The sequence below is a fragment of the Scyliorhinus canicula genome, chromosome 5 (assembly GCF_902713615.1).
Source record: "Scyliorhinus canicula chromosome 5, sScyCan1.1, whole genome shotgun sequence".
NCBI lineage: Eukaryota > Metazoa > Chordata > Chondrichthyes > Carcharhiniformes > Scyliorhinidae > Scyliorhinus > Scyliorhinus canicula.
The window spans coordinates 224,573,528-224,599,327 of NC_052150.1; the positions used below are offsets into that span (position 1 = coordinate 224,573,528).

The following is a 25,800-nucleotide window of genomic DNA, read 5'->3' on the forward strand; positions in this document are numbered from 1 at the left end:
TCTTGGCTAAAACTGCTTTCTCCCTGCAGTCTTAGCAGTTCTCCATTTTGTTGGCCCAGTGTCCATCTTAGGTGGCTACAGTGTCATCTGCAAATTTACTAACCCATCCTTCTACACCCTCTTCCAGGTCATTTATAAAAATGACAAACAACAGTGGCCCCAAAACAGATCCTTGCGGTACACCACTAGTAACTGAACTCCAGGATGAACATTTGCCATCAACCACCACCCTCTGTCTTCTTTCAGCTAGCCAATTACTGATCCAAACCGCTAAATCACCTTCAATCCCATACTTCCATATTTTCTGCAATAGCCTACCGTGGGGAACCTTATCAAACGCCTTACTGAAATCCATATACACCACATCAACCGCTTTACCCTCATCCACCTGTTTGGTCACCTTCTCAAAAAACTCAATAAGGTTTGTGAGGCATGACCTACCATCACAAAACCGTGTTGAGTATCGCTCATCAACTTGTTCTTTTCAAGATGATTATAAACCCTATCTCTTATAACCTTTCCCAACATTTTACCCACAACCGAAGTAAGGCTCACAGGTCTATAATTACCAGGGTTGTCTCTACTTCCCTTCTTGAACAAGGGGACAACATTTACTATCCTCCAGTCTTCCGGCACTATTCCTGTCGACAAAGACGACATAAAGATCAAGGACAAAGGCTCTGCAATCTCCTCCCTGGCTTCCCAGAGAATCCTAGGATAAATCCCATCTGGCCCAGGGGACTTATCTATTTTTACACTTTCCAAAATTGCTAACACCACCTCCTTGTGAACCTCAATCCCATCTAGCCTGGTCGACTGTACCGGAGTATTCTCTTCGACAACATTGTCTTTCTTCTGACGAAAAATATCCATTTAACGCTTCCCCTATGTCCTCTGATTCCACACAACTTTCCACTACTATCCTTGATGGGCCCTAATCTTACTCTAGTCACTCTTTTGTTCCTGATATACCTATAGAAAGCCTTGATCCTATCCGCCAACGACTTTTCGTGTCCTCTCCTCGCTCTTCTTAACTCTCCCTTTAGGTCCTTCCTGGCTAACTTGTAACTCTCAAGTGCCGTAACTGAGCCTTCATGTCTCATCCTAACATAAGCCTTCTTCTTCCTCTTGACAAGTGCTTCAACTTCCTTTGTAAACCACGGTTCCCTTGCTCGACAGATTCCTCCCTGCCTGACAGGTACATACTTATCAAGGACAGTAGCTGTTCCTTGAAAAAGCTCCACATTTCGATTGTACCCATCCCCTGCAGTTTCCTTCCCCATCCTATACATCCTAAATCTTGCCGAATAGCATCATAATTGCCTTTCTGGCAGCATTGAGAAGCAAGAAACAGGATTGACATTTTGAGTTGTAACTTTTCAGAGATCTTGACGAACAGCACCTCATCTTTCAATTAGACCCTTCACACACGTCTGGATTCGACATTTGAGTTTGATTTCAGACCATAATCTTTGCTTCCCCCATTTTGTTTCCGCTGCATTCGTTGGACTTGGATCTCGGTGTTTTCACTTTTGCTTTTGGACGGCAGCTGTTCAGTTTTTAAATTAATTTATGGGACATGGATATCAATGGTTAGGAAAACATTTCTGCACATCCCGAATTGCCTTTGAGAAGGTGGTGGTGAGCTGTCTTCTTGAACCGTTGCAGTCCATTTGGTGTAGGTACACCCACATTGCTGTTAGGGAGGGAGTTACAGGATTTTGACCAAGCAACAGTGAAGGTTTCCAGGTCAGGATGATGAGTGGCTTGGAGGGGAACTTTCTGGTTGTGGTATTGTACTATTTGCAGCTCCATGTCTCAATTCTACTCACTTTGGCACTGCCTCACCTATTCTTTTGCCTTTTAATGTCTCTTGTCTTCCCTTTCATATCAACAAAATCTGAAAAGTCATCACCTGAAATGTTAACTCTGTTTCCCTCTTCATAGATGCTGCCATACCTGCTGAGAGTTTCCAACATTTACTGTTCGTGAATGGCTTGGTTTACCCTGTTCCATTCTGTATTACATTTTTGTCTGCAGATCTGTAAATCAAGACCATTATTAGATTCAATTGCTGCTTCAGGGATTCAGAGAATTGTATTAATAAGAACCACTCATGGATTTAAAGACTTTTGTGCACACCACGCCACAGAAATGTTTTATAGGGCAGATACTGCATGGGGTGTAGGAATGAGAATAAACTAATTAATTCCTGCGTAAAATCTGTTTTGGGAGGCAGGAGAAAAGTGTACAGAAGTTGTCATGATCTTTGGATAATAAGTCATCGGAGCTTTGACAGTTGATATGGGAATTGAAAACTGATGGTTATCAGTTTCCCTCTTGCATCATAAGTAGTTTGTAAGCTACATCTTAATGTAGTGAAACATCCCAAAGTGTTTAAGAGGTGTAAATAATCAAAAGTGGGTGAAGCCAAAGATGATGATGAAGTTGTCAAAGGTTTGCTCGAGTTTGGTTCCAAGAAGGTCTTGGGCGAGGGAGGGTAGTAGGGATGTAATTCCTGAGAATGGCTGACAGCATGACCACCAAAATGAAAGTCATCATGGTCCCCGGGCAGCATAGGCTGCTCTCCCTTTTTTTGAGAGAGAGGTGACTGGTGGTTTAACCTGAGGGTCACCACACCTCGAGTGAGGAGCATAGTTGACAAGGCAGGGGCTTCATGGATAACCTCAGCCGGTAAGGGAATTGAACCTGCGTTGTAGGCATCACTCTGCATCATGAACCAGATGTCCAGCCACTGAGCTAACTGATGGTAGAATGAATGAAGTGAATGGAAACATGCCAAGTTTCTCATAAGAAATAGGAATAGACCATAAGGTTCCTTGACCATGCTCACCCAATCAATATATTCATGACCAAATTTAATTTCCAATTCTACTTTCTACGAGCTCCCCATATCCCTCGGTCCCCAACCTATCTATCTCAGCTTTTGGATACACTACTCGCTGCCTCTTGGTCTATGTTAATGTAGATTGTAAGTAGCTGATAGTCAGCCTAGTCTGTTTATGCCTACCCATCACTCGCCTGTCCCATAACCAGTCCTCTATCCTTGCTAATCGGGAGAGAAAGTGGAACTGAACTTGTACTCTTTCCCCATCTGCCTGTAAGCGAGGTGTTTTTAAATTATTATATTTTTTTATTCATTCATGGGATGTGGGTGTTGCAGGCTGTGCCAGCATTTATTGCCCATCCCTAATTTAACTTAATTTAATAATCTTTATTGTCATAAGTAGGCTTACATTAACACTGAAATGAAGTTACTGTGAAAAGCCCAGAGTCGCCACATTCCGGCGCCTGTTCGGGTACACCGAGGGAAAATTCAGAATGACCAAATTCCCTAATAGCACGTCTTTCGGGACTTGTGGGATGAAACTGGAGCATCCGGAGGAAACACGCAGACACGGGGATAACAGACAGTTACCCAAGCCGGGAATCGAACCTGGGACCCGGGCGCTGTGAAGCCATAGTGCTTACCATTATGCTACTGTGCCTTTGAAGGGGCAGTTAAGAGTCACCCACATTGCTGTGGGTCTGGAGTCACATGTAGGACAGACCAGGTAAGGACAGCAGATTTCCTTCCCTAAAGGACATTAGTGAAGCAGATGGGTTTCTACGTGCGCCAAAGGTTTCATGGTCATCATTTCATAGGCAGCACGGTAGCATGGTGGTTAGCATAAATGCTTCACAGCTCCAGGGTCCCAGGTTCGATTCCCGGCTGGGTCACTGTCTGTGCGGAGTCTGCACGTCCTCCCCGTGTGTGCGTGGGTTTCCTCCGGGTGCTCCGGTTTCCTCCCACAGTCCAAAGATGTGCGGGTTAGGGGGATTGGCCATGCTAAATTGCCCGTAGTGTCCTAAAAAGTAAGGTTAAGGGTTGTTGGGTTACGGATATAGGATGGATACGTGGGTTTGAGTAGGGTGATCATTGCTCGGCACAACATTGAGGGCCGAAGGGCCTGTTCTGTGCTGTACTGTTCTATCATTAGACTTTTTAAAGTCCATATTTTTATTGAATTCACATTTCACCATCTGCAGTGGTGGGATTTGAACCTGGGTCCCCAGAGCATTGTCTTAGGTCTCTGGTTTATTAGTCCAGTGACAATACCACTACGCTGCCATCGCCCCTACTTTTTAAAGTAGGCTATGGCCTGTTTTCCCAAACTGCGGGGTAACCGTTTGCAGCACCACCACGCCAATCCCTAGATCGTTTGTACCTGTTTCGGGGCCAACCCTTGTCCCTGCCCGTTTGCTCCTACGACCTCCCATAACCCCCACCGACTGCCGAGGCCACTGGCTGTGCAGCTGAAGACTGTTGCTAATAGGGAATTGGCAATCGCGGTTAAGTGAGCACTTCACAACAACCCAAGTAGATTCTCGTGGGTGGGTGGCCATGTAGCATGTGGGAGTCATCGCCTCGCCGTGATGCCTGGACACTGTGCCGGAAGACTGCGGGATGCAACACCACACAAGCAGCAGCCAACACCCAGGAGATGGGGCACAGCTCTGGGGACATGTCCAGAGCCGGAGGGTGGGTGAATGCCACGGGGAGGGGACCAGCGCCCAATCCAGATGACATTACGAGTAGGTATCCAGGGTACTGGATCTGGGGTCTGGTTGGGGGGATGCTGTAGCCAGGAGTGCATGGGCAGGTTGTTTTGGCGGGGGGTGGGGGGATCAATGGGGAAATGGAAGGTCCTGGGGTGGAAGACACCGCTGTTTGTCAGTCTAACACCCTCTCCCAATGTCATACAGATATTGAATGCTATGGCAGGGATATTGGACGCAGAAGTTGCCCTAGTGGTGCTGCTGCTAGTCCGGGTGGCCAGGTGGTGGCAGCAGCAGAGACTGCAGGTGCTTGAGGTGCCGGACCCCGCCCCACACCCTGAGAACCCAGCCGCCTATCAGGCCAGGGAGGGATCCAGAGGTGGAGACACGCGACGGCCAGTGTGTACCGGCGTCGCTGGTTCTTCAAGGAGATGATTGACAGCGCGTGCCGCAGGAGGCTTTGCCTCAACAAGGAGAGGGTGCAACACCTCTGCCATGTCCTCACGGACTTGGCACCACATGGAGGAGGAGGACACCCGCTCCCTGGCTGTTAAGTTCACCGCAGCCCTGAACCTTTACGCTTCGGGATCGTTCCAGGGCTCGAGTGGGGACCTGTGTGGTATCTCACTGACCACAGCCCACAGGTCCATCCGCCTGGCTACGGGTGCCCTGTATGCCTGGGCGGAAAACTACATTGTCTTTGACATGGACCACGCCCAACAAGATACCCGGGCAGCAGGTTTCTCCACCTTCTCCGGGATGCCCCAGGTTTAGGATGTCACAGATGCCACGCACGTTGCCCTGTACTCACCGGGTCATTTGGAGGTGCCCTCTGTTAACCGAAAGGGGATCCACCCCCTCAACATACAACTCGTGTATGACCAGGAGATGAAGATCATGCACATGTGTGCCCGCTTCCCGGGGAGTGTGCACGACAGTTACAACCTGGGGCAGTCGGTCATCCCTGCCCTCTTCTTGGAGCACCCCAGGATGGGCGGCTAGCTCTTGGGGGATAAGGGATATCTTTCCGCTGAGGAGCTGATTAATGACGCCAGTATGGAGGCCAGTGACTGAAGCGGAGACCCGGTACAATGAGACCCATGTGGCCACCTGGGCTGTGATCGAGCAGTGCATCGGACTCAGAAGATGCAGTTCCGATGCCTCGACCGCTCCAGTGGTGTACTCCAATACACCGCCCGGAGTGTCGTCCGCTTTATGGTGGTCTGCGGTGCCCTCCACAACCTAGCACAGAGTGGGGCAATGTGCTGAAGGTTGGTGATGAAGAACATGTGCTCACCTCCGAGGAGGAAGTAGACGAGGTGGTGCTGGACCAGCAGGGGCTAGAGGATGAGGCCGGGGAGGAACCGGAGGACCAGCGGAGGCTGCAAGACAGGTGGAAGTGGCGAGGGTCCGTCAAGCCAGGGAGGCCCTGATACCTGCCCGATTCACTTGGGACGTGGCCTTGTCCATCATCCCCCACTCCCATTTGCCACCCCCCCAGGATATATGTTACATCCTCCAGGGTGCTAGGATTGTGTCGGCACCGTCTGTGGGTCACGGTCGAGGGCAGGAGAGTGATGTTAACCCCTGGAGAGCTGAGCGCCAGTGCTCCTCAATCTATGCCTGCCTATCCGCTGAGTGCTCGCTCACACCCATCACCTACATGTGGTGTTCCTGGGGACGGGAGGATGCCTGGAAAGATGGGCCAAGGGTTGGGAGGTCGGCCTGCATTGCGGACAAAAGTGACAGAGGCATCCTAGTGGTTGTGCACAAGGGTTCTTGATGTGTAATACAAATCCCCACTCTCCCCGTGTTGCGGGTCCCCCCACCCTCCCCCACGGTGCGCTCCGTGATTCCCGATATGCTTTTCCCTCCGAGCTCCAACACTACATCTAGGTGTGTTCCCAGGATGTACATCTGAGATGGCAGGCAGCCAGCTGCTTGCCTCGTCCCATAGCCTTTGCTGCCCCTGTTGGGCGGCCTCAGGGGTTCTGAGGCCGGAGGGCCCTGGTGCGCTTGTCGGCGACACATACAGAGCCGTGTCGCCCTGTCCCGTGTGCTGACTTTGAGACAAAGCTAGACAGATCAAGGTGTACTGTTTATCTCTCTCTTCCATGAAAAAACTACCTCTTGATGAATTCAGACTGATAAATGTTTTCAGTAGTGAATGTAAACATGATATGCTTCTGTTAAAAAGTGTTTCTTCTGGATGTTGTTTGGGAAGTTATTAAGGATTACTTAGTGTTGTATTCTTTGGGGGTTGTATTTGAATTGGTGGTTGCTAAGATGTTCACTATGTTTCAAAAAGGTAACTTGAGTTCATAGAATAAACATTGTGTTGCTTTAAAAATTACTTTTCCATTTCTGCTGCACCACACCTGTAGAGTGGACTGTGTGCTCCCCATATCACAATCTATGAAAAGTTGTGGGTCAGGTGAACTCCATGATACACTTTGGGGTTCTCTAAACGCTGACCCATAACAATAGCTACAGATCTACATTCTGAAACACCCTTCCACCGCTAATTTGTCTTCTATGACCAGGTGCATATATCCTGTCCCTCAGTATCTTTTCCAAAAGCTTCCCACCACTCAGCAGGTCTGGCAGCATCTGTAGGGAGAGAAAAGAGCTAATGTTTCGAGTCCGATGACTCTTTGTCAAAGCTAACAGACAGAGAAAGTGGGAAATATTTATACTATGGAGTGAGAATGAAAGATGAGTCATAGCCACAGAAACCCAGGGAAACCGGGTGCTAATGGCCAGAGATACCAAGGGGAAAGAGTGTTAATGGCAGTCCCCAGAGAGAACAAAAGATGTGAAAGGCCAAACAACAGACACACTAACATCAGAGGGTGAACTGTAGATGTGGGGGGAGGGGAAGGGGGAAGCAAAGAGGCGAAAGAGTCAGGAAAGGTGGATAAGATGGGAGGGGGAGATTAATATATATTAAGAAAGAAAGAAATGGTAAAAGACAGTTAAAATTAAATGGGATGAAAACAAATGGGTCGAGGTGGGGTAGTGCTAATCATCTGAAGTTGTTGAATTGAATGTTGAGACTGGAAGGCTGCAGCGTATGAGATGTTGTTCCTCCAGTTTGCGTTGAGCTTCGCTAGAACATTGCAGCAGGCCAAGGACAGTCATGTGGGCATGGGAGCAGGGTCTTTTGTTAAAATGGCAAGCAACGGGAAGGTCAGGGTCCTGAATGTGCACAGACTGAAGATGCTCAGCCAAGCGATCACGCAGTCTGCGTTTGGTCTAAATTGCCTACTCCTGCTCTTGGGTCATCTCTTCTTGGGAGGAGATGCTCTGGCTTATTTTGCAATCCAGCTCTGTAACATTGTAGGTAGCAGATGAGGAATATATCAGCAGTGATAGAATATCGAAGCAGACTTAATGGACCGAATGGACTAATTCTGCTCTTGTATCTTATGAACATAATGCCTCACTAAATGATCCCTCCAATGTGTCCTTTCCAGTTTGTACATATCTCACCTTCCCCAGAATTTGCCAGTCCCTCCTTCACCATCACCAGTGTTTTTCAAAACGTTTTTTCCGACGGTCCATTTTTACAGAATGGCTGACTCTCGTTTCGCGACCCACGTCACATTCACAACAGATTCTCCACAGTTACTTTTTAAAAACACCACACTCCTTGTTGGCACTAAAGGACAGCTCTGTCCTGACACCTTGCTAAAGGGTGTAAAAAAGGATTATTTTATATCTTCACACCGATAATTAACATTTGGAGAATTGCATGCAAGCACTGGAAAGATTAACAGGCTCAATATTACACAGTTTTAACAACATCATGTTCACTTGTTCAAAACCTAACATAACCTCAGATTGGAAATTTAACTTAAAATTATCACTTCAGACAGGAGACCAAACTGCTAAACTAAAAATAGCCAGGCAGTGTGTTACTGGATGTCTGTCAGTACCGATCCCAGGAAAATGTGTAACAGACTGAAAACATGCTAAAAAAACAATGCTGGGCACAACTCAGCTGACCAATATGCAAAACGTGCAGACACATTCCATTCTATACATCTGCAACATTTTATTGGCTCGTGTATACACGAGTGTAGTTTAGATGCCAGCGAATGCCATCTTTGGCGAACAATTGAAAGTCCTAATAAAGGTGGAAGCAAAAGTCTTTGCGGTACAGGAACCAATTCAGCTGATGGAGTCCAAATAGCCACATGGCGGAGACGCATGCTTGGATATGAGTACCTGGGAAGAGGTGGCGGATAGAGTACCTGGGAAGAGGGGGCGGATAGAGTACCTGGGAAGGGGGGGGCGGATAGAGTACCTGGGAAGAGGGGGCGGATAGAGTACCTGGGAAGAGGGGGCGGATAGAGTACCTGGGAAGAGGGGGCGGATAGAGTACCTGGGAAGAGGGGGCGGATAGAGTACCTGGGAAGAGGGGGCGGATAGAGTACCTGGGAAGAGGGGGCGGATAGAGTACCTGGGAAGAGGGGGCGGATAGAGTACCTGGGAAGAGGGGGCGGACAGAGTACCTGGGTTAATTGAGAGCATGATAAAGGACGCATGGGGTTTGTTAGTGACGCACTGAACTCAAGATATAATACAGATCCCGATGCTGAACACAGTAGCAGGAAATGCCACTCAAAGGGAATTTCACAGGTCATTGGCTGCAAACTGCCCTAATACATTGTGGCCCAGAGAGTTAAGGTGTCCATGGCACTGGCATCTACATCAGCCTCATGTCGTCAGAAGCTGTACTGCAATGAGATTTTACCTAGAGAGAAAATGGTCAGGTGATCTTTGAGGATCGTTTTTGGTGACCTCTTGGCGGCCCATTTTACACCATCCCTCGACCTATCTGCAGGTAGCAACCCCTTCTTTGAAAATCACTGCCCTACGCCATTTCTACAGCCACTCATATACACCACGACCTCTGGCTGTTTACCCTCCTCCTTCAGAATGTCCTGCAGCCACTCTGACATCCTGCAACCAGGTTGATGATAGAATCTCCTTGGCCAGCGATGAGGCAAGCTTGCCTGCTTCCTTTCTTTCTGGTCTGCTCTCGGTCGCCTCTCGTCTCGAGTCTCTGCTTCGGGTCTACGCTTCCTGGATGTCCGGAATGCCTATTTTTATCCCCCTGTTGCCACCCACCTCCTTTTCTACCTGCTTTTGGCCAGTTGAGTCTCAGGAGATGGTCTCAGCCCCCTAGTTGATGACCTGTTGACAGGGTACCTGAACCCGCCCTAGGAGGAGTGATGATCACTTGATGGGGTATCAGAAACTGTGGACAAAAGGCCAATGCATCTCAAGTAGGAGCGATAATTAGTTGATGGGTTATCAGGGGGACTGTAGCACAGTGGTTAGCGCAGTTGCTTCACAGCTCCAGGGTCCCAAGTTCGATTCCCGGCTTGAGTCACTGTCTGTGCGGAGTCTGCACGTTCTCCCCGTGTCTGCGTGGGTTTCCTTCGGGTGCTCCAGTTTCCTCCCACAGTCCAAAGATGTGCAAGTTAGGTGGATTGGCCATGCTAAATTGTCCAAAACAGTTGCGTGGGGTTACTGGGATGGGGTGAAGGTGGGGGCCTTGGTAGGGTGCTCTTTCCAAGGGCTGGTGCGGACTCGATGGGCCGAATGACCTTCTTCACTGTAAATTCTATGATTCAGGAGCTGATCTGGAAATGCCCCGGCAGCCTGTCTGAGTTCTGTATATTCGGATTCGACAGGCTTCTTGCCGGAGCGGCTTGTGATTTTAATTCAAAGTGCCCAATTCTTTAATTTAGGATATCCAATTTAATCGGCCTTAAAACTAGACCGTGATGAGATTACCACATCCCTCTTTCTGCCCCCACCACAGACCTGGATTTTGCAGCGTTCCCCCTGAGAAATCATCTCCTCATGTATAAAATTGAGGAGCATAGATGGAGTAGACAGGAAGAAATCTTTCCCCTTGGTGGAGAGATCAATGACCAGGGGCATAGATTTCAGCAAGGAGCAGGACGTTTAGAGGGGATGTGAGGAAAATTTTTTTCTTATAGAGGCGCTGCCTGAAACGGTGGTAGAGGCAGAGACCCTCACAACATTTAAGAAGTTTTTAGACGTGCACATCAGAACAAGGAGCAGCACGGTAGCACAAGTGATTAGCATTGTGGCTTCACAGCGCCAGGGTCCCAGGTTCGATTCCCTGCTGGGTCACTGTCTGTGCGGAGTCTGCACGTTCTCCCCGTGTCTGCGTGGGTTTCCTCCGGGTGCTCCGGTTTCCGCCCACAGTCCAAAGACGTGCAGGTTAGGTGGATTGGCCATGCTAAATTGCCCTTGGTGACTAAAAAAGGTTAGGAGGGGTTACGGGGATAGGGGGGAAGTGAGGGCTTAAGTGGATCAGTGCAGACTCAATGGGCCGAATGTCCTCCTTCTGCACTGTATGTTCTATGTAAACTATATAAATTGGCCATCTGGCCCCTCGAGCTTGCTCCGCCAGTCAATAAGATCATGGCTGATCTTTTAGTGGACTCGGTTCCATTTACCCTCCCGCTCACCATAACCCTTAATTCCTTTACTGTTCAAAAATTTATCTGATCTTTGCCTTAAAAATGAGGTAGCCTCAACTACTTCACTGGACTACAATCCTTTGGGTGAAGACATTCCTCCTCAACTCAGTCCTAAATCTGCTCCCCCTTATTTTGAGGCTATTCTCCCCCCCCCCCCCCCCCCCCCCCAGTTCTGGTTTCACCTGCCAGTGGAAGAAAACGTTCCTGCTTCTATCGTAACTATTCCCTTCATAATTTTATGTTTCAATAAAACCCCCCCTCGTTCTTCTAAATTCCAATGCGTATAGTCCCAGTCTACTCAGTCTCTCCTCATAAGATAATCCGCTCAACTCTGGAATCAACCGAGTGAATCTCCTCTGCACACCCTCCAGTGCCAGAACGTCCTTTCACAAGTAAGGAGACCAAAACTGTACACAGTACTCCAGGTGTGGCCTCACCATCCGATACAGCTGCAACATAACCTCCCTGTTTTTAAACTCCATCCCTCTAGTAATGAAGGGCAAAATTCCATTTGCCGCCTTAATTGCCTGCTGCGCCTGGAAACCAACTTTTTGTGATTCTTGCACAAGGACACCCAGTTCCCTCTGTACAGCAGCATGCTGCAATTTTTTACCATTTAAATAATAGTTCATTTTGCTCTTATTCCTACCAAAATGGATGACCTCACATTTACCAACATTGAACTCCATTTGCCAGACCCTTGCCCACTCACTTGAACTATCTATATCCCTCTGCAGATTTGTGTCCTCTGCACACTTTACACATTCATCTTCGTGTTACCTGCGAACGTTGACACATTATACTTGGTCTCCAAATCGTCTATGTAAATTTCTGGTCCCAAAATTGATCCCTGAGGCACACCACTAGCTGTTGATCGCCAACCAGAAAAACAACCCTTTATCCCCACTCTTTGCTTTCGGTGAGTCAACCAATCCTCTATCCGTGTGCCGTCACTTGGACAAAGTGCTGGAAAATGGGATTAGAACACTTAGGTGGTTGTTTTGACTGGTGCAGATGCGATAGGCCAAGGGCCTTTTCTGTGCTGTACACCTCCATGACTCTATAATAGTAAGGTAAAGTCCCTGATGACCATGGGCTGCTTTCCTCTTTGAAGGGGAGAGATGTCTGGTGGTGATTTAAACTGAGGATCACCACACCTCCGGTGAGGGGCAGGGTTGAGAAGGCGGGGCCTTCAGAAATAACCTCAGCCGGTACGGCAATTGAACCTGCACTGCTGGCCTCCCTCTGCATCATGAACCAGCTGTCTAGCCAAGAGAGCTGAACTGTCCCCTGTGACAGGATCCAAAAGGGAAAAACGTTGAGAGGGAGATGGACCCAGGGGACTCCTGCGCAATCTGCCTCAAGCTTTTGCTCTGTCTGGCAGTCACTCATTCCTTTTCTACCTGTGCACACTTTACCTGCGGCGTGACCATCTCGCTGTATGCACTGTCACCGATCATCTCATCCTTGGCGGATGCTCCACAGTGACTCCCATCACAGCTGCAACTCTGAAACGTGGGTTTCGTGTAGCTGCAGCAGGAGACATTTTTTGCGCATGTGTATACTCTGGACACTGGAAGTGCCCTTGACTCGACATTGCACGAGAGCAGCCCACAAGGCTGAGCTACCTTGCCATGACTTACCATTAAGTTAAGCCAGTTGTCTAATTAACCAATAGCAGCTGCAGGCAGAGCCTGTTTTCCAAGGTGAATTAAAATTTGCCTTCCAGCCCAAGAGCAATTTTAGTTAATTTCTAAATTAAGGAAATACTAACCTTAGAAATTAATGCTTGACAAGCACAATGATGAATCTTGGTCGGTGGTGAGAAGGGTCCGTCCGATAAGCTCGGAGTCTCGGCTCTTCAATGTGCTGCCCTTAAGGTGGCTAGAGTGGGGAAGAAACTGTTGTTCATCTCCACCTGGAATGTGCCTTTGCAAAGAGGATCTGGAAAAAGTTGCAGTGGTTTTAGCTGAAGCTATGTGCAGAATGATGGGGGATTCTATCATCTACCTGGTTCCTGGATGTCACTGAGTGGCTGCAGGATATTCTGAGGGTGGAGGGTGAAAAGCCATACGTTGTGGCCCCTATTGGTACTAACGACATGGGTAAGAAGGGCGATGAGGACTTGAAGGCAGAATTGAAACTGCTAGGAGGCAGACTGGCATGTCCCCAAGGTCCGGGACTATGTGCTGAGAGACGCACTAAAGATCGGAGCACCTGCCACAGAGACACAATGGGGGAAAGGTTGCTGTCTCATTAAGACCTTTCAGTACACCAGGGGGATGGAAAATTTGTGGAATCCCTTGGGCTGCACATCTAACAGTGAATACAAAATCATTGAAGTTGCATTGAGGCATCCCTGAAAGGAACATACTGTGTAAAGGAAAGTTGAATTCTATTGCACTTGTTTGCAATTTTTGAAATGCTTTGCCTCCAGGCTGTGTGCCTGACCCGGAATGTGTATTTCAAGGCACCCAATAGATCGTACTGTATGGAGATGAGTTGGATTATATGGCCCTTTGTAATTTTTATGTTGCAAAGTATAGTAATGCATTTTTTTTTTTACAAATTGGGAGTATATTTTTGGAAAAAATAAATCCATATTGTTATAAATGGAAATTGATTAAATCTGAACCCTTTGCGTTTCTGTGGACGTGAAAGAGACTCCAGGATGGTATGTTGCCTCCCTAGGTGCCAGGGTCAAGGATGTCTCTGAACGAACACAGGAGATCCTGAAGGGGGAGGGTGTACAGCCAGAGGTGTAGTACACATAGGTACTAACGTCTTCGGCAGGAAGAGTGATGAGGTCCTGCAGAAGGTGTTCAGGGAGTTAGGCAGTAAGCTAAAAAACAGGACTGCTAGGGTTGTAATCTCAGGATTACCCGTGGCATGTGCCAATGAGGCTAGAAATAGGAGGATAGTGCAGCTAAATACGTGGCTAAACTGGTGGTTTGGATGGAGGGTTTCAAATTTCTGGACCACTGGAATCTTTTCCGGGCAGGTGTGACCTGATGGGTTGCATCTAAACTGGAGGGAAACCAATATCCTGGCTGGGAGGTTTGCGAAAGTCACTCGGGACGATTTAAACTAGTATGGCAGGGGGTGGAAGGCAGAGCGTTAGCTCCAAAGGTGTAATAACTGAAGGGGAAATGGAGAACAAAAATAAGAGACCAACATCACAATGTCTGCTCAAACGCAGTAGATTGAAGTGTATTTGTTTCAACGGCAGAAGTATAGCAGATAAGGCAGATGAATTTAGAGCACTTATTAGTACTTGGAATTATGATGTGTTGTGCCTATCACAGAAATGTAGTTGAAGGAAGGGCAGGATTGGCAGCTGAACATTGGAGTAGAGATGCTTCAGGAGAGATAAAGGGGGGTGTAAAAGGGATGAGGAGTAGCATTACAGTTAAGGAGAATATTATAGCTGTATGCGGGAGGACACCTCTGAGGTCTCATACAATGAGGCAATCAGGAACAGGAAGGGGGCAATTGCAATGTTGGGGGTTTATTACAGGCCCCAAACTGCCAGCGAGAGGAACAGGCAGGTAGAGAGATTTTGGATAGGTGCAAAAGTAACAGGGTTGTTGTGCTAGGGGATTTTAATTTCACCTATATTGACTGGAACTCGCAGTGCTAGGGGCTTAGATGGAGCAGAGTTTGTCAATATGCAGATAGTCCAACTAGGGGCTGGTTTAGCTCACTCGGCTAAATCGCTGCCTTTTAAAGCAGACCAAGCAGGCCAGCAGCACGGTTCGATTCCTGTACCAGCCTCCTCGAACAGGCGCCGGAATGTGGCGACTACGGGCTTTTCACAGTAACTTCATTGAAGCCTACTCATGACAATAAGCGATTTCATTTCATTTCATTTCATTTCATTTCATAGGGAAAGAGCAGTACAGGACCTGGTATTGGGGAATGAGCCTGGACAGGTGGTTGAGGTTTAGTAGGGGAACATTTTGGGGGTAGTGACCACAATTAAATACATTTTGGGGTACTTTTGGATCGGGATGAGTGTAACCCTCGCATCAAGGTACTAAACTGGGGAAAGGCAAATTATGATATGACAGGAATTGAAGAATTTGGATTGGGTGCGGCTGTTGGAGGGTAAATCAACATCGGACATGTGGGAGTCTTTCAAGCGACAATTGATTAGGATTCAGGAAAGTCACGTTTCTGAGAGAATGAAGGATAAATATGGGAAGTTTAGGGAGCTTGGATATTAAGGAATAATGTGAACCTCGTGAAAAAGAAAAAGACTTTTGTACGGTATAGAAGGGTGGGGACCCTTGAGGAGTATAAAGAAAGTAGGATGGTACTTAAGCAGGAAATTAGGAGGGCTTGGAGTGGTCATGAAAAGTCCTTGGCAAATATTTAAAAAGCAGTAGGGTGGCCAGGGAAAGGATTGGACCACTTAAGGACAGTGGGCGGAATCTATGTGTTGAGCCAGAGGAAATGGGTGAGGTACTAAATGAGTATGTCAGTGTTCACCAAAGAAAAGGACTTTGTGGAAGATGATTCTTGGGTGGGGTGTGTTACATGGATATTACATAGAACATACAGTGCAGAAGGAGGCCATTCGGCCCATCGAGTCTGCACCGACCCACTTACGCCCTCACTTCCACCCTATCCCCGTAACCCAATAACCCCTCCGAACCTTTTTGGACACTAAGGGCAATTTTGGCATGGCCAATCCACCTACCCTGCACATCTTTGGACTGTGGGAGGAAACCGGAGCACCCGAAGGAAACCCACGCAGACACGGGGAGAACGTGCAGACTCCACACAGACAGTGACCTAACGGGGAATTGAACCAGGGACCCTGGTGCTGTGAAGCCACAGTGCTATCCACTTGAGCTACCGTGTGTGGATAGTCTGGATCATGTTGACATTGAAAAGGAGGTGGTATTGGCTCTTTTAAAAGATATTAAGGTAGATAAGTTTCCTGGCCGGGTGGGATTTACCTCCGAACACTGAGGGAAGCAAGGGAAAAATTGCTAGGGCCTTGACTGACATCTTTGTATCCTCATTGGCTACAGGTGAGATCTCAGAGGACTGGAGAATAGCTGATGTGGTAACACTGTTTAAGAAAGGTAGCAGCGATAATCCTGGAAACTATAGGCCAACGAGCCTCACTTTGGTAGTAGGTAAATTATTGGAGAGAATTCTCAGGGACAGGATTTATACCCATTTGGAAGCAAATGGACTCCTTAACGATAGACAGCATGGTTTTGTGAAGGGGAGGTTGCGCCTCACTAACTTGGATCAAGTTTTGTGAGGAGGTGACAAAGATGATTGATGAGGGGAGGGCAGTGGATGTTGTTTACATGGACTTCAGTAAAGCCTTTGACAAGGCGCCTCATGGCAGACTGGTACCCAAGGTGAAGTCTCACGGGATCAGAAGTGAGGTGGTAAAATGGATACAGAACTGGCTTGATCACAGAAGGCAAAGGGTAGCAGTAGAAGGGTGTTTTTTTGAATGGAAGATTGTGACAGTGGTGTTCCACAGGGATCTTGTTTGTAGTATATATAAATGATTTGAAGGAAAATGTAGCTGGCCTGATTAGTAAGTTCGCAGATGACACCAAGGTTGATGGAGTGGCAGATAGTTTTGAGGATTGTCAGAAGATACAGCAGGACATAGATAGGTTGGAGACTTGGACAGAGAAATGGCAGATGGAGTTTAATCCAGACAAATGTGATTGGATTGGATTAGATTTGTTTATTGTCATGTGTACCGAGGTACAGTGAAAAGTATTTTTCTGCGAGCAGCTCAACAGATCATTAAGTACATGGGAAGTAAAGGGAATAAAAGAAAATACATAATAGGGCAACACAAGGTATACAATGTAACTACATAAGCACCGGCATCGGATGAAGCATACAGGGTGTAGTGTTAATGAGGTCAGTCCATAAGAGGGTCATTTAGGAGTCTGGTGACAGTGGGGAAGAAGCTGTTTTTGAGTCTGTTCGTGCGTGTTCTCAGACTTCTGTACCTCCTGCCCGATGGAAGAAGTTGGATGAGTGAGTAAGCCGGTTGGGAGGGGTATTTCATTTTGCTGCCCGCTTTCCCCAGGCAGCGGGAGGTGTAGATCTGCTACAGTTCGCCTACCGCTGCAACAGGTCCACAGCAGACGCCATCTCCATAGCCCTGCACTCTACCCTGGAACACCTAGATAACAAAGACACCTATGCCAGACTCCTATTTATCGACTGCAGCTCAGCCTTCAACACCATCATTCCTACGAAACTCATCTCCAAACTCCATGGTCTTGGCCTCGGCTCCTCCCTCTGTGACTGGATCCTGAACTTTCTAACCCACAGGCCATAATCAGTAACGATAGGCAATGACACCTCCTCCGCGATCATCCTCAACACCGGTGCCCCACAAGGCTGTGTCCTCAGCCCCCTACTATACTCTTATACACCTATGACTATGTGGCCAAATTGCCCTCCAACTCGATTTTCAAATTTGCTGATGACACCACAGTAGTGGGTTGGATTTCAAACAATGACGAGACAGAGTACAGGAATGAGATGGAGAATCTGGTGAACTGGTGCGACGACAATAATCTCTCCCTCAATGTCAACAAAACGAAGGAGATTATCATCGACTTCAGGAAGTGTAGTGAAGAACATGCCCCTGTCTACATCAATGAGAACGAAGCAGATAGGGTCAAGAGCTTCAAGTTTTTAGGTGTCCAGATCACCAACAGCCTGTCCTGGTCCCCCCATGCCGACACTATAGTTAAGAAAGCCCACCAACGACTCTACTTTCTGAGAAGACTCAGGAAATTTGGCATGTCACCTACGACTCTTACCAAATTCTACAGATGCACCATAGAAAGCATTCTTTCTGGTTTGTATCACAGCTTGGTATGGAGCCTCTCTGCCCAAGACAGCAGGAAATTACAAAAGGTTGTGAATGTAGACCAATCCATGATGCAAACCAGCCTCCCATCCATCGACTCTGTCTACAATTCCTGCTGCCTTGGATCGGCAGCCATCATAATTAAGGACCCCACGTACCCCGGACATACTCTCTTCCACCTTCTTCCATCAGGAAAAAGATACCAAAGTTTGAGGTCACGTACCACCCGACACAAGAACAGCTTCTTCACGACTGCCATCAGACTTCTGAATGGACCTACCTCGTATTAAGTTGATCTTTTCTCTACACCTTGCTATAACTGTAACATTATATTTTGCAGTCTCTCGTTCCTTCCCTATGTACGGTATGCATTTTTTGTACAGCATGCAAGAAACAATACTTTTCACTGTATACTAATACATGTGGCAATAATAAATCAAATCAAAAAATAAAGATGTAGTCAATGGATGGGAGGCAGGTTCGTGTGATGGACCGGGCTCTGTTCACGCCTCTCTGAAGTGTCTTGCGGTCCTGGGTCAAGTAGTTGCCACACCAGGCTGTGATGCAGCCAGATAGGATGCTCTCTGTGGTGCATCTGTAAAAGTTGGTAAGAGTTAATGTGGACATGCTGAATTTCCCTGGTTTTCTGAGGAAGTATAGGCGCTGTTGTGCTTTCTTGGTGGTAGCGCTTTCTTCGTGGGGTGACCAGGACAGATTTTTGGAGATGTGCAGCCCTAGGAATTTGAAACTGCTAACCATCTCCACCTCGGCCCCGTTGATGCTGACAGGGGTGTGTACAGTACTTTGCTTCCTGAAGTCAATGACCAGCTCTTTAGTTTTGCTGGCATTGAGGGAGAGATGGTTGTCGCTGCACCACTCCACCATGTTGTCTATCTCCCTCCTGTATTCTGACTCGTCGTTATTCGAGATCCGGCCCACTATGGTCAGCAAACTTGTAGATGGAGTTGCAACCAAATTTTGCCACGCAGTCGTGTGTGTACAGGAGTATAGTAGGGGGCTAAGTACGCAGCCTTGTGGGCCCTCGGTATTGAGGACTATTGTGCAGGAGGTGTTGTTCATTCTTACTGATTGTGGTCTGTGGGTCAGAAAGTTGTGGATCCAGTTGCAGAGCGGGGAGCCAAGTCCTAGGTTTTGGAGCTTTGATATGAGCCTGGCTGGGATTATGGTGTTGAAGGCGGAGCTGTAGTCCATAAATAGGAGTCTGATGGGTCGGAGTCCTTGTTGTCGAGATGCTCTGGGGATGGGTGTAGGGCCAGGGAAATGTCGTCTGCTGTGGACCGGTTGCGGCGATATGCGAATTGTAGTGGATTGAGACGTTCTGGGAGTATGGAGGTGATGTGCTTTATTATGACTCAAGTCAGGGCCACCGAACGGTAGTCATTGAGGCACGTTGCCTGGTTCTTCCTTGGTACTGGTATGATGGTGGTCTTCTCGAAGCAGGTGGGGACCTCTGAGTGGAGTAGGGACAGGTTAAAGATATCCGCGTACACCTCTGCCTGCTGGTCCACGCAGGCTCTGTGTGCACGACCAGAGATCTCGTCCGGTCCCGTCGCCTTCCGAGGGTTCACTTTCAGCAAGGCCAATCTGACTTCAGAAGCTGTGATGGTGGGTATGGGTGAGTTATGGGCTGCTGGGGCACTCGACAGCGGATTGTTGGTTTCCTGCTCAAACCAAGCATAGAATGCATTGAGTTCATCGGGGAGGGGTGCGCTGCTGCTGGAGATACTGCTCGGCTTCGCTTTGTAGCCCGTCATCTTGTTTAGCCCTTGCCACAACCGCCGAGGGTCTGTCTGTGACTCTAGCTTGGTTTGATATTCTCTATTGGCATCTTGGATGGCTTTGCAGAGGTCGTACCTGGATTTCTTGTATAGGTCAGGGTCGTCTGGCTTGAACACCTCAGACCTGTCCTTGAGTAGAGAGTCAGTCTCGCGATTGAGTCATAGTTTCCAGTTGGGGAACGTACGTACTGCTCTCTTTGGCACGGCGTTGCCCACACATTTGCTGATGAAGTGTGTGACGGTGGTGGCATACTCATTAACGTTGGTCGCCGAGTTCTTAAATATGGACCAGTCCACTGTCTCTAAGCAGTCACGTAAGAGCTCTTTTGTTTCCTCGGACCAGCACTGCACGACCTTCTTAGCTAGAAGCAAGCCTTCAGGTGGTATGGCACAATCCGGTGAGGCGGGGGTGAGCCATGTCTCTGTGAAACAGAGCACACGGCAGTTTCTGACTTCCCTCTGAGAGGTAAGTCTAGTGTTAAGTTCATCCAGCTTGTTTTCGATCGCTTGGACGCTTGCCAGGAGTATGCTGGGGAGAGGGGTCCTGAAACCATGTTTCTTCAGTCTAACCTGCAGACCTCCACGTTTCCCTTGCTTCCTTGGTCGGCGGCTGCGGCTGGATGGTCCTGGGAACCGATAGGAGGTCTGACCTTGTGGAAGGTAGGTGGCTGCATCTGGCGGGGACCAGGGCGCTGGTTACATTTCCGGGTCGCGTCTGGCAGGGTCCGGGCGCTGGTTGAGGTAGAGGGGTTGCTAGGGGGGCATATTTGCGATCCGGATGGGTCCCGGCGTTCTGCGGGTTCGGGAATACCTTGCAGCGCGTTCGGGTCCTTGCGCGGCGTCTCCGCCATTTTGAGGTCCTGGGTCATGGGCAGGGGCTTCCTGAGGCAGGTTGGGCTCAACCCCATGGTCTGTTCCCTCCTTGGGCGCTCCTGGGGTCGGGTCTTGAAGTAGGCCCTGTCGGGCCTCCACATGGATTTTTCTTTCTTCCATCTCCAGGTAGGTCTGGTTGCTGGGCGAGCCTCTCCGGGTCAGGTCGCTGGGCGGGCCTGTCGGGGGCGAGCTGGGCCAGGACTCGTCGTTGGGGGTCGGGTTGGGAGCTCCAGGGACTGGGACGGGGATTAGCGTCGGTTGTTCTGTTGGGTTGGGAGCTCTGAGGTCCGGGTCAGCTCCAAATCGAGGTCGGGGCTTCGCTTCCGGTTTTGGCTCGATCCACTTATAGGTTGTGGAGGTCAGGTCGGGCCAGGTCAAATGGACTCCATGGGCCTCAGAGGATGTTCAAGCCTGCAAGAAAAGATAAAAGAGAGAGGTTAGTAATAACGTTAGTCTTAGAATTAATAAAGATAAGTAAAAAGTGGATCTGTTGGGGAGAGCTCGCAGAGAGTCAGCTCGCTCCGGTGCCATCTTCTGGAAATTAGGTAATGCGTTTTGGTAGATCTAATATAGAGGAAAAATATACTGTAAATGGCAAAACTCTTAGGAATACAGAAAGTCTGAGAGATCTGGGTGTGCAGGTCCACAGATCTTTGAAAGTGGCAACACAAATGGATAAAGTAGTCAAGAAAGCATAGGGAATGCTTGTCCTCATTGAACAGGGCATTGGCAAGCCATTGGCAGTTGTATAGAACCTTGGTAAGGCAGCACTTGGAATATTGCGCACAATTCTGGTCGCCACACTACCAGAAGGATGTGGAGGCTTTGGAGAGGGTGCAGAGGAGGTTTGCCAGGGTGTTACCTGGTCTGGAGGATGTTAGCTATGTGGAGAGGCTGAATAAATTTGACTGTTTTCATTAGAATGACGGAGGTTGAGAGGTGACATGATAGAGGTCTGCAAGATTATGAGGGGCATTGAAAGAGTGGATGGGCAGGCACTCTTTCCCAGGTGGAGGGGTTAGTCAGTAGGGAGCATAGGTTTAAGATCCGTGGGGCAAAGTTTAGAGGAGATGTGAGAGGCAGTTCTTTTATGCAGAGGGTGGCGAGTGTCTGGAATGCGTTGCTAGGGGAGGTTGTGGAAGCAGATACATTAATGGCGTTCAAAAGGCATCTTGACAAATAAATGGACAGGATGGGTACACAGCACAAGGAAGTATCATGACTGGTACAGGCTTGGAGGGCCGAATGGCCTATTCCTGCGCTGTATTGTTCTTTGTCTAATATTTGGGATAGATAAGTTACCAAGTCAAGAACTTTGCATGTGATTTCACTCAAACTGAAATTCTATCCACTTAAGAGGGGGAAAATCCTTTGTCTAATAATAATGACCTTTATTATTATCACAAGTAGGCTTGCAATAACACTGTAATGAAGTTACTATGAAAATCCGTTAGTCGCCACACTGTGGCCCCTGTTCAGGGACACGGAGGGAGAATTTAGAATGTCTAAATCACCTAAGCACGTCTTTCGGGACTTGTGGGAGGGAAACGGAGCACCCGGAGGAAACCCACGCAGACACGGGGAGGACATGCAGACTCCAGACAAAGAGTGACCCAAGCCGGGAATCGAACCTAGGACCCTGGCGCTCTGAAGCAACAACGCTCACCGCTGTGCTACCATGCCATCGAGCCACTGGTTTTAAACAATGAACTTCAGTGACAAGGATGTTTGTGGTACCAATACACACATCCTTTTGTGTTCAAGCTCCAGTATTTATTTTCCAATATCTATTTTCATTTGTACCCAATGACTGAGGTGTCCCAAGCAAAGAACACAATTTGCGATTCGTTTTGTTCAAATGTCTTTATTTCTGTTTATTAAACGCATCAATTTTCATTCCTTAGGTCAAAAATAAGGATCTGTGTCATTGATAATGTCGCAGGAGAAAGCGTACCTGGTCTCGGGGGACCCACAGCAGCCTCCTTATCCGCATAATGAGATGTCTTATGGAAACGAGCATTATCCGCAACAGCCTCCACCTTACGGACAGCCCCCTTTTCCACCGGCTGCCTATGGGCAGCCCCCTTTTCCACCAGCTGGGTATGCACAGCCTGCTTTTCCCCAACCTGCTTACGGGCAGCCTGGCTTTCCACAAGGATCGTATGGAGAGCCACCACAGGTGTTTCCACAGGGACCATTCCAGCAGCCCCCCATGCCTCCACCTCCAATGATGCATTCAAATGGTAAGATGGTTTTTCAATGCTTTACATGTTTTGTCCCTCCTTTTTCCCTCCTTTTTTCTTTCCTGGGATTCTTGGTTGTGAACTAAAATTTGCACATCTCTACTTTTCTATGGAAAATGTTGATAGCTTATTTCAAGATATACTGTCCGTTTGGCATAGGCATAAAAACATAAAACCTAAGTCAAAGGAAGAGTGGAGATCAGTATCCTGAGATCTGAAGATGGAGGGAGTAGCTAAGGTAATAAATGAGCAACTGTCTTTGCAAAGGAAGAGGATGCTGCCACTGTCACAGTAAAGGAGGAGGTAGTAGAAAAAAGTGGATAGGTTCGAGATGAAAAAAGACAAGGTATATAGAAGACTTTTTTTCACTTGGGTAATAATTTACCCAGTCCAGTTGGGGTGGGTCGTAGGTTATTGAACAGTGTGCTTGTAGAAATTGTGGAAAACCCTAGCCATAATTTTTTTTGTTCATCCTTGGATGCCTGCTAGCTCTTTACAAAAGCTATACAATTAGCTCCAATCATGTATTGGGTTGAAACTATTGCTGTTCAAATAAGAGGATATTGATACATCTGGCAACTACAGTTATCAGTCAGTCTAATGCCAACGATGGGGAACATTTTGGGGTCTAAGGTCACTTAACGTTTGGAAAGGCGTGTACAGATAAATGACAGCATGGATTTGTTAAAGATGAATGGCGTCTCATAGGTGTGAAACAGTGAGAAACCTTTGGGGGTAGCAGGGAAAGTTAATGAGGCCCTTGAAAAGCATGTGGCATTCTTTTCCATGAATAGAGGTAGAGAGTACAAATGCAAGGACGTTATGGCTTGGGCTAGGTCTCAGCTGCAGTATTGAGCTCCATTTTGAGCAGCACACTTCAGGAATTATGTCAAGGACTTGGCAAGGTGGAGTGCTGAGGAAATTTACTAGAATAGTGCCAGAGATGATTGGACTTTAGTCATGTAGGAGTGGGGGGGGGGGGGGGGGAGGGGGGGGGGGAGAGACTAGAAAAGCTAAGACTGTTCTCAGTGCTGAGGAGAGTAAGGGGACATTTAGTGGAGGCATTCAAAACCTATGTTCACTTTGGCAGAATTAAGGAGAAACTGTTTCTATTGGCAGTAGCCAGAGGACATAAATAAATAAAACAGTGAAAAGAACCTCGGGCAAGATAACATTTTTTTCCATGCAGTGTATTATGATAAATACATTGCCTGAAAGAGATGTTAAATGGGTTCAATGACTTTCAAAAGGCAATTTGCTTTAAATACTTGGAAGGATGAAAATTTGCATGGACGATGGGAAAAGGATAAGGGAATAGAGCCAATTGGATTGCTCTTGTAGAGAGCTAGCACAGGCATGATGGGATAAATGGCCCCCTAATGTTTCCTTTGTGCGGTAGTTGTTGTGCATTGCACACCCCCCAGCTCAGAACGATGGTGAGTAAACCAGACTTGGATTTTTGGACTTAGCAAACTGGAGGCAAAAAGTAAAGTGAGATGTGTCTTAATTTCAAAGCATTATCAGTCCTTGTCTATCAGTAACCAGTTTCAAGAGAGAAATCAATTGGAACAATGGGCAGTCCTGTAGCTCAACTCGAAATATGTGGCATCAAACAGAATGAAGAATACTTGCTGGAAAACTATTTTTGTTTCTAAATTTTTTCTCCTTTTTTGTGGTCACTTGGAGTGATGTGCAAACAAATCTGGTATGTGGAAGTGGAAGATGTGGTGATGTCACTGGACTAGTAATCAGACGTCCAGGCTAATGTTTAAATCCCACTTTCAAACTTGGTGGAATTTAGATTCAATTAATTAATCTGGAATTGAAAACTAGCCTCAGTAATGGTGACCTTGCCTGGTCTGACCTACATATGACTCCAGGTCCACAGCACTGCAAACTTTCCTCCTTCCAAGTATTCCATGATATTTTGTGGTTGACTCTTAAACATTCTCTGAAAAGGAAAGGCACTTAAGAATAAAAAAAGTGTAACTTGGAAGTCTTTATTATTATGAAGAGGATAGAAAGGTGGAATCGTTGAGATGAACAAATTATTTTTTTTTCTTTACAGAATTTAAAGGATTCGCACCAGTTTTAAAAATTACATATCAATTTTATAGAGGAATTCAATGAATCAATTAAACTGATAACTTGTTCCACAGATACATTATTCTCCAGGGAGAGAAACTCCTCCAAACATCTAGCCTAGATCTGCCTTCCAATCCCAGATCGGAAATTAAACAAAACTGTTTTGCACAAAGTTTGATCAGGCATATGGACTAAGTTTTATAAATGGTTCAGAATATAAACTAGATGCATGTCTGGAGAGGAGGAAGTGTGAACGTACAGTTAAGATCAATTAAAGTGCAATTTTATTGGGCTATCCTATTTTTCTAACTATATTTCCAACTTTCTGGTCACCATGTTAGTGCATCATGTGCAGCTTTGTACTTTAGATGCATTGCGATGTAGAAAACAATGAATTTTGCCTTTCAAAACACATCTAGTGATAAGAATTTTTGCTTTATTGTAGTTGCCTTGGGAAGCCCTGGTTACCACGATGATGTTCCACCATCTTATTATGACAATGAGGAATTTACTGCAGCGACCTTTGAAGACAAGAACATCCGCAGAGCATTTATTAGGAAGGTAAAACTCCTGTGTGGAATAATTGTAAGAGATACACACGTGAAAAAGCAGTATTAAAATTTTTTGATTTTTAAAATATGTGGCTGGAGTATGTGGCCCCTCCTGCAGAACTACAACAGGATTTTGCCTTGTCCTCACTTTGAACCCCACCAGCCACCTTAGTCAGGAGAACGCTCTCTGCCATTTGCAGCACCTCCAGCATGATGCCACCACTAAACCCCCCCCCCCCCCCCCCCCCCGTTGTGTTATGTTTTCATGGAAATATGTAAATAAACAAGTGG

The 25,800-nt window shown here is 47.3% G+C and overlaps 1 protein-coding gene across 1 annotated transcript in view; it reads left to right on the top strand.

Annotated features, from left to right (window-relative positions):
* The window catches only part of grinaa (glutamate receptor, ionotropic, N-methyl D-aspartate-associated protein 1a (glutamate binding)), a 98,583-nt gene that overhangs the window by 45,781 nt on the left and 27,002 nt on the right, over nt 1-25,800 (top strand). The window contains exons 2-3 of the mRNA XM_038798625.1: nt 22,535-22,873; nt 25,404-25,519. Of these exons, the coding sequence (XP_038654553.1) occupies nt 22,564-22,873; nt 25,404-25,519 (426 nt within the window). The 5' untranslated portion in view covers nt 22,535-22,563. The remainder of the gene's footprint in view (nt 1-22,534; nt 22,874-25,403; nt 25,520-25,800) is intronic.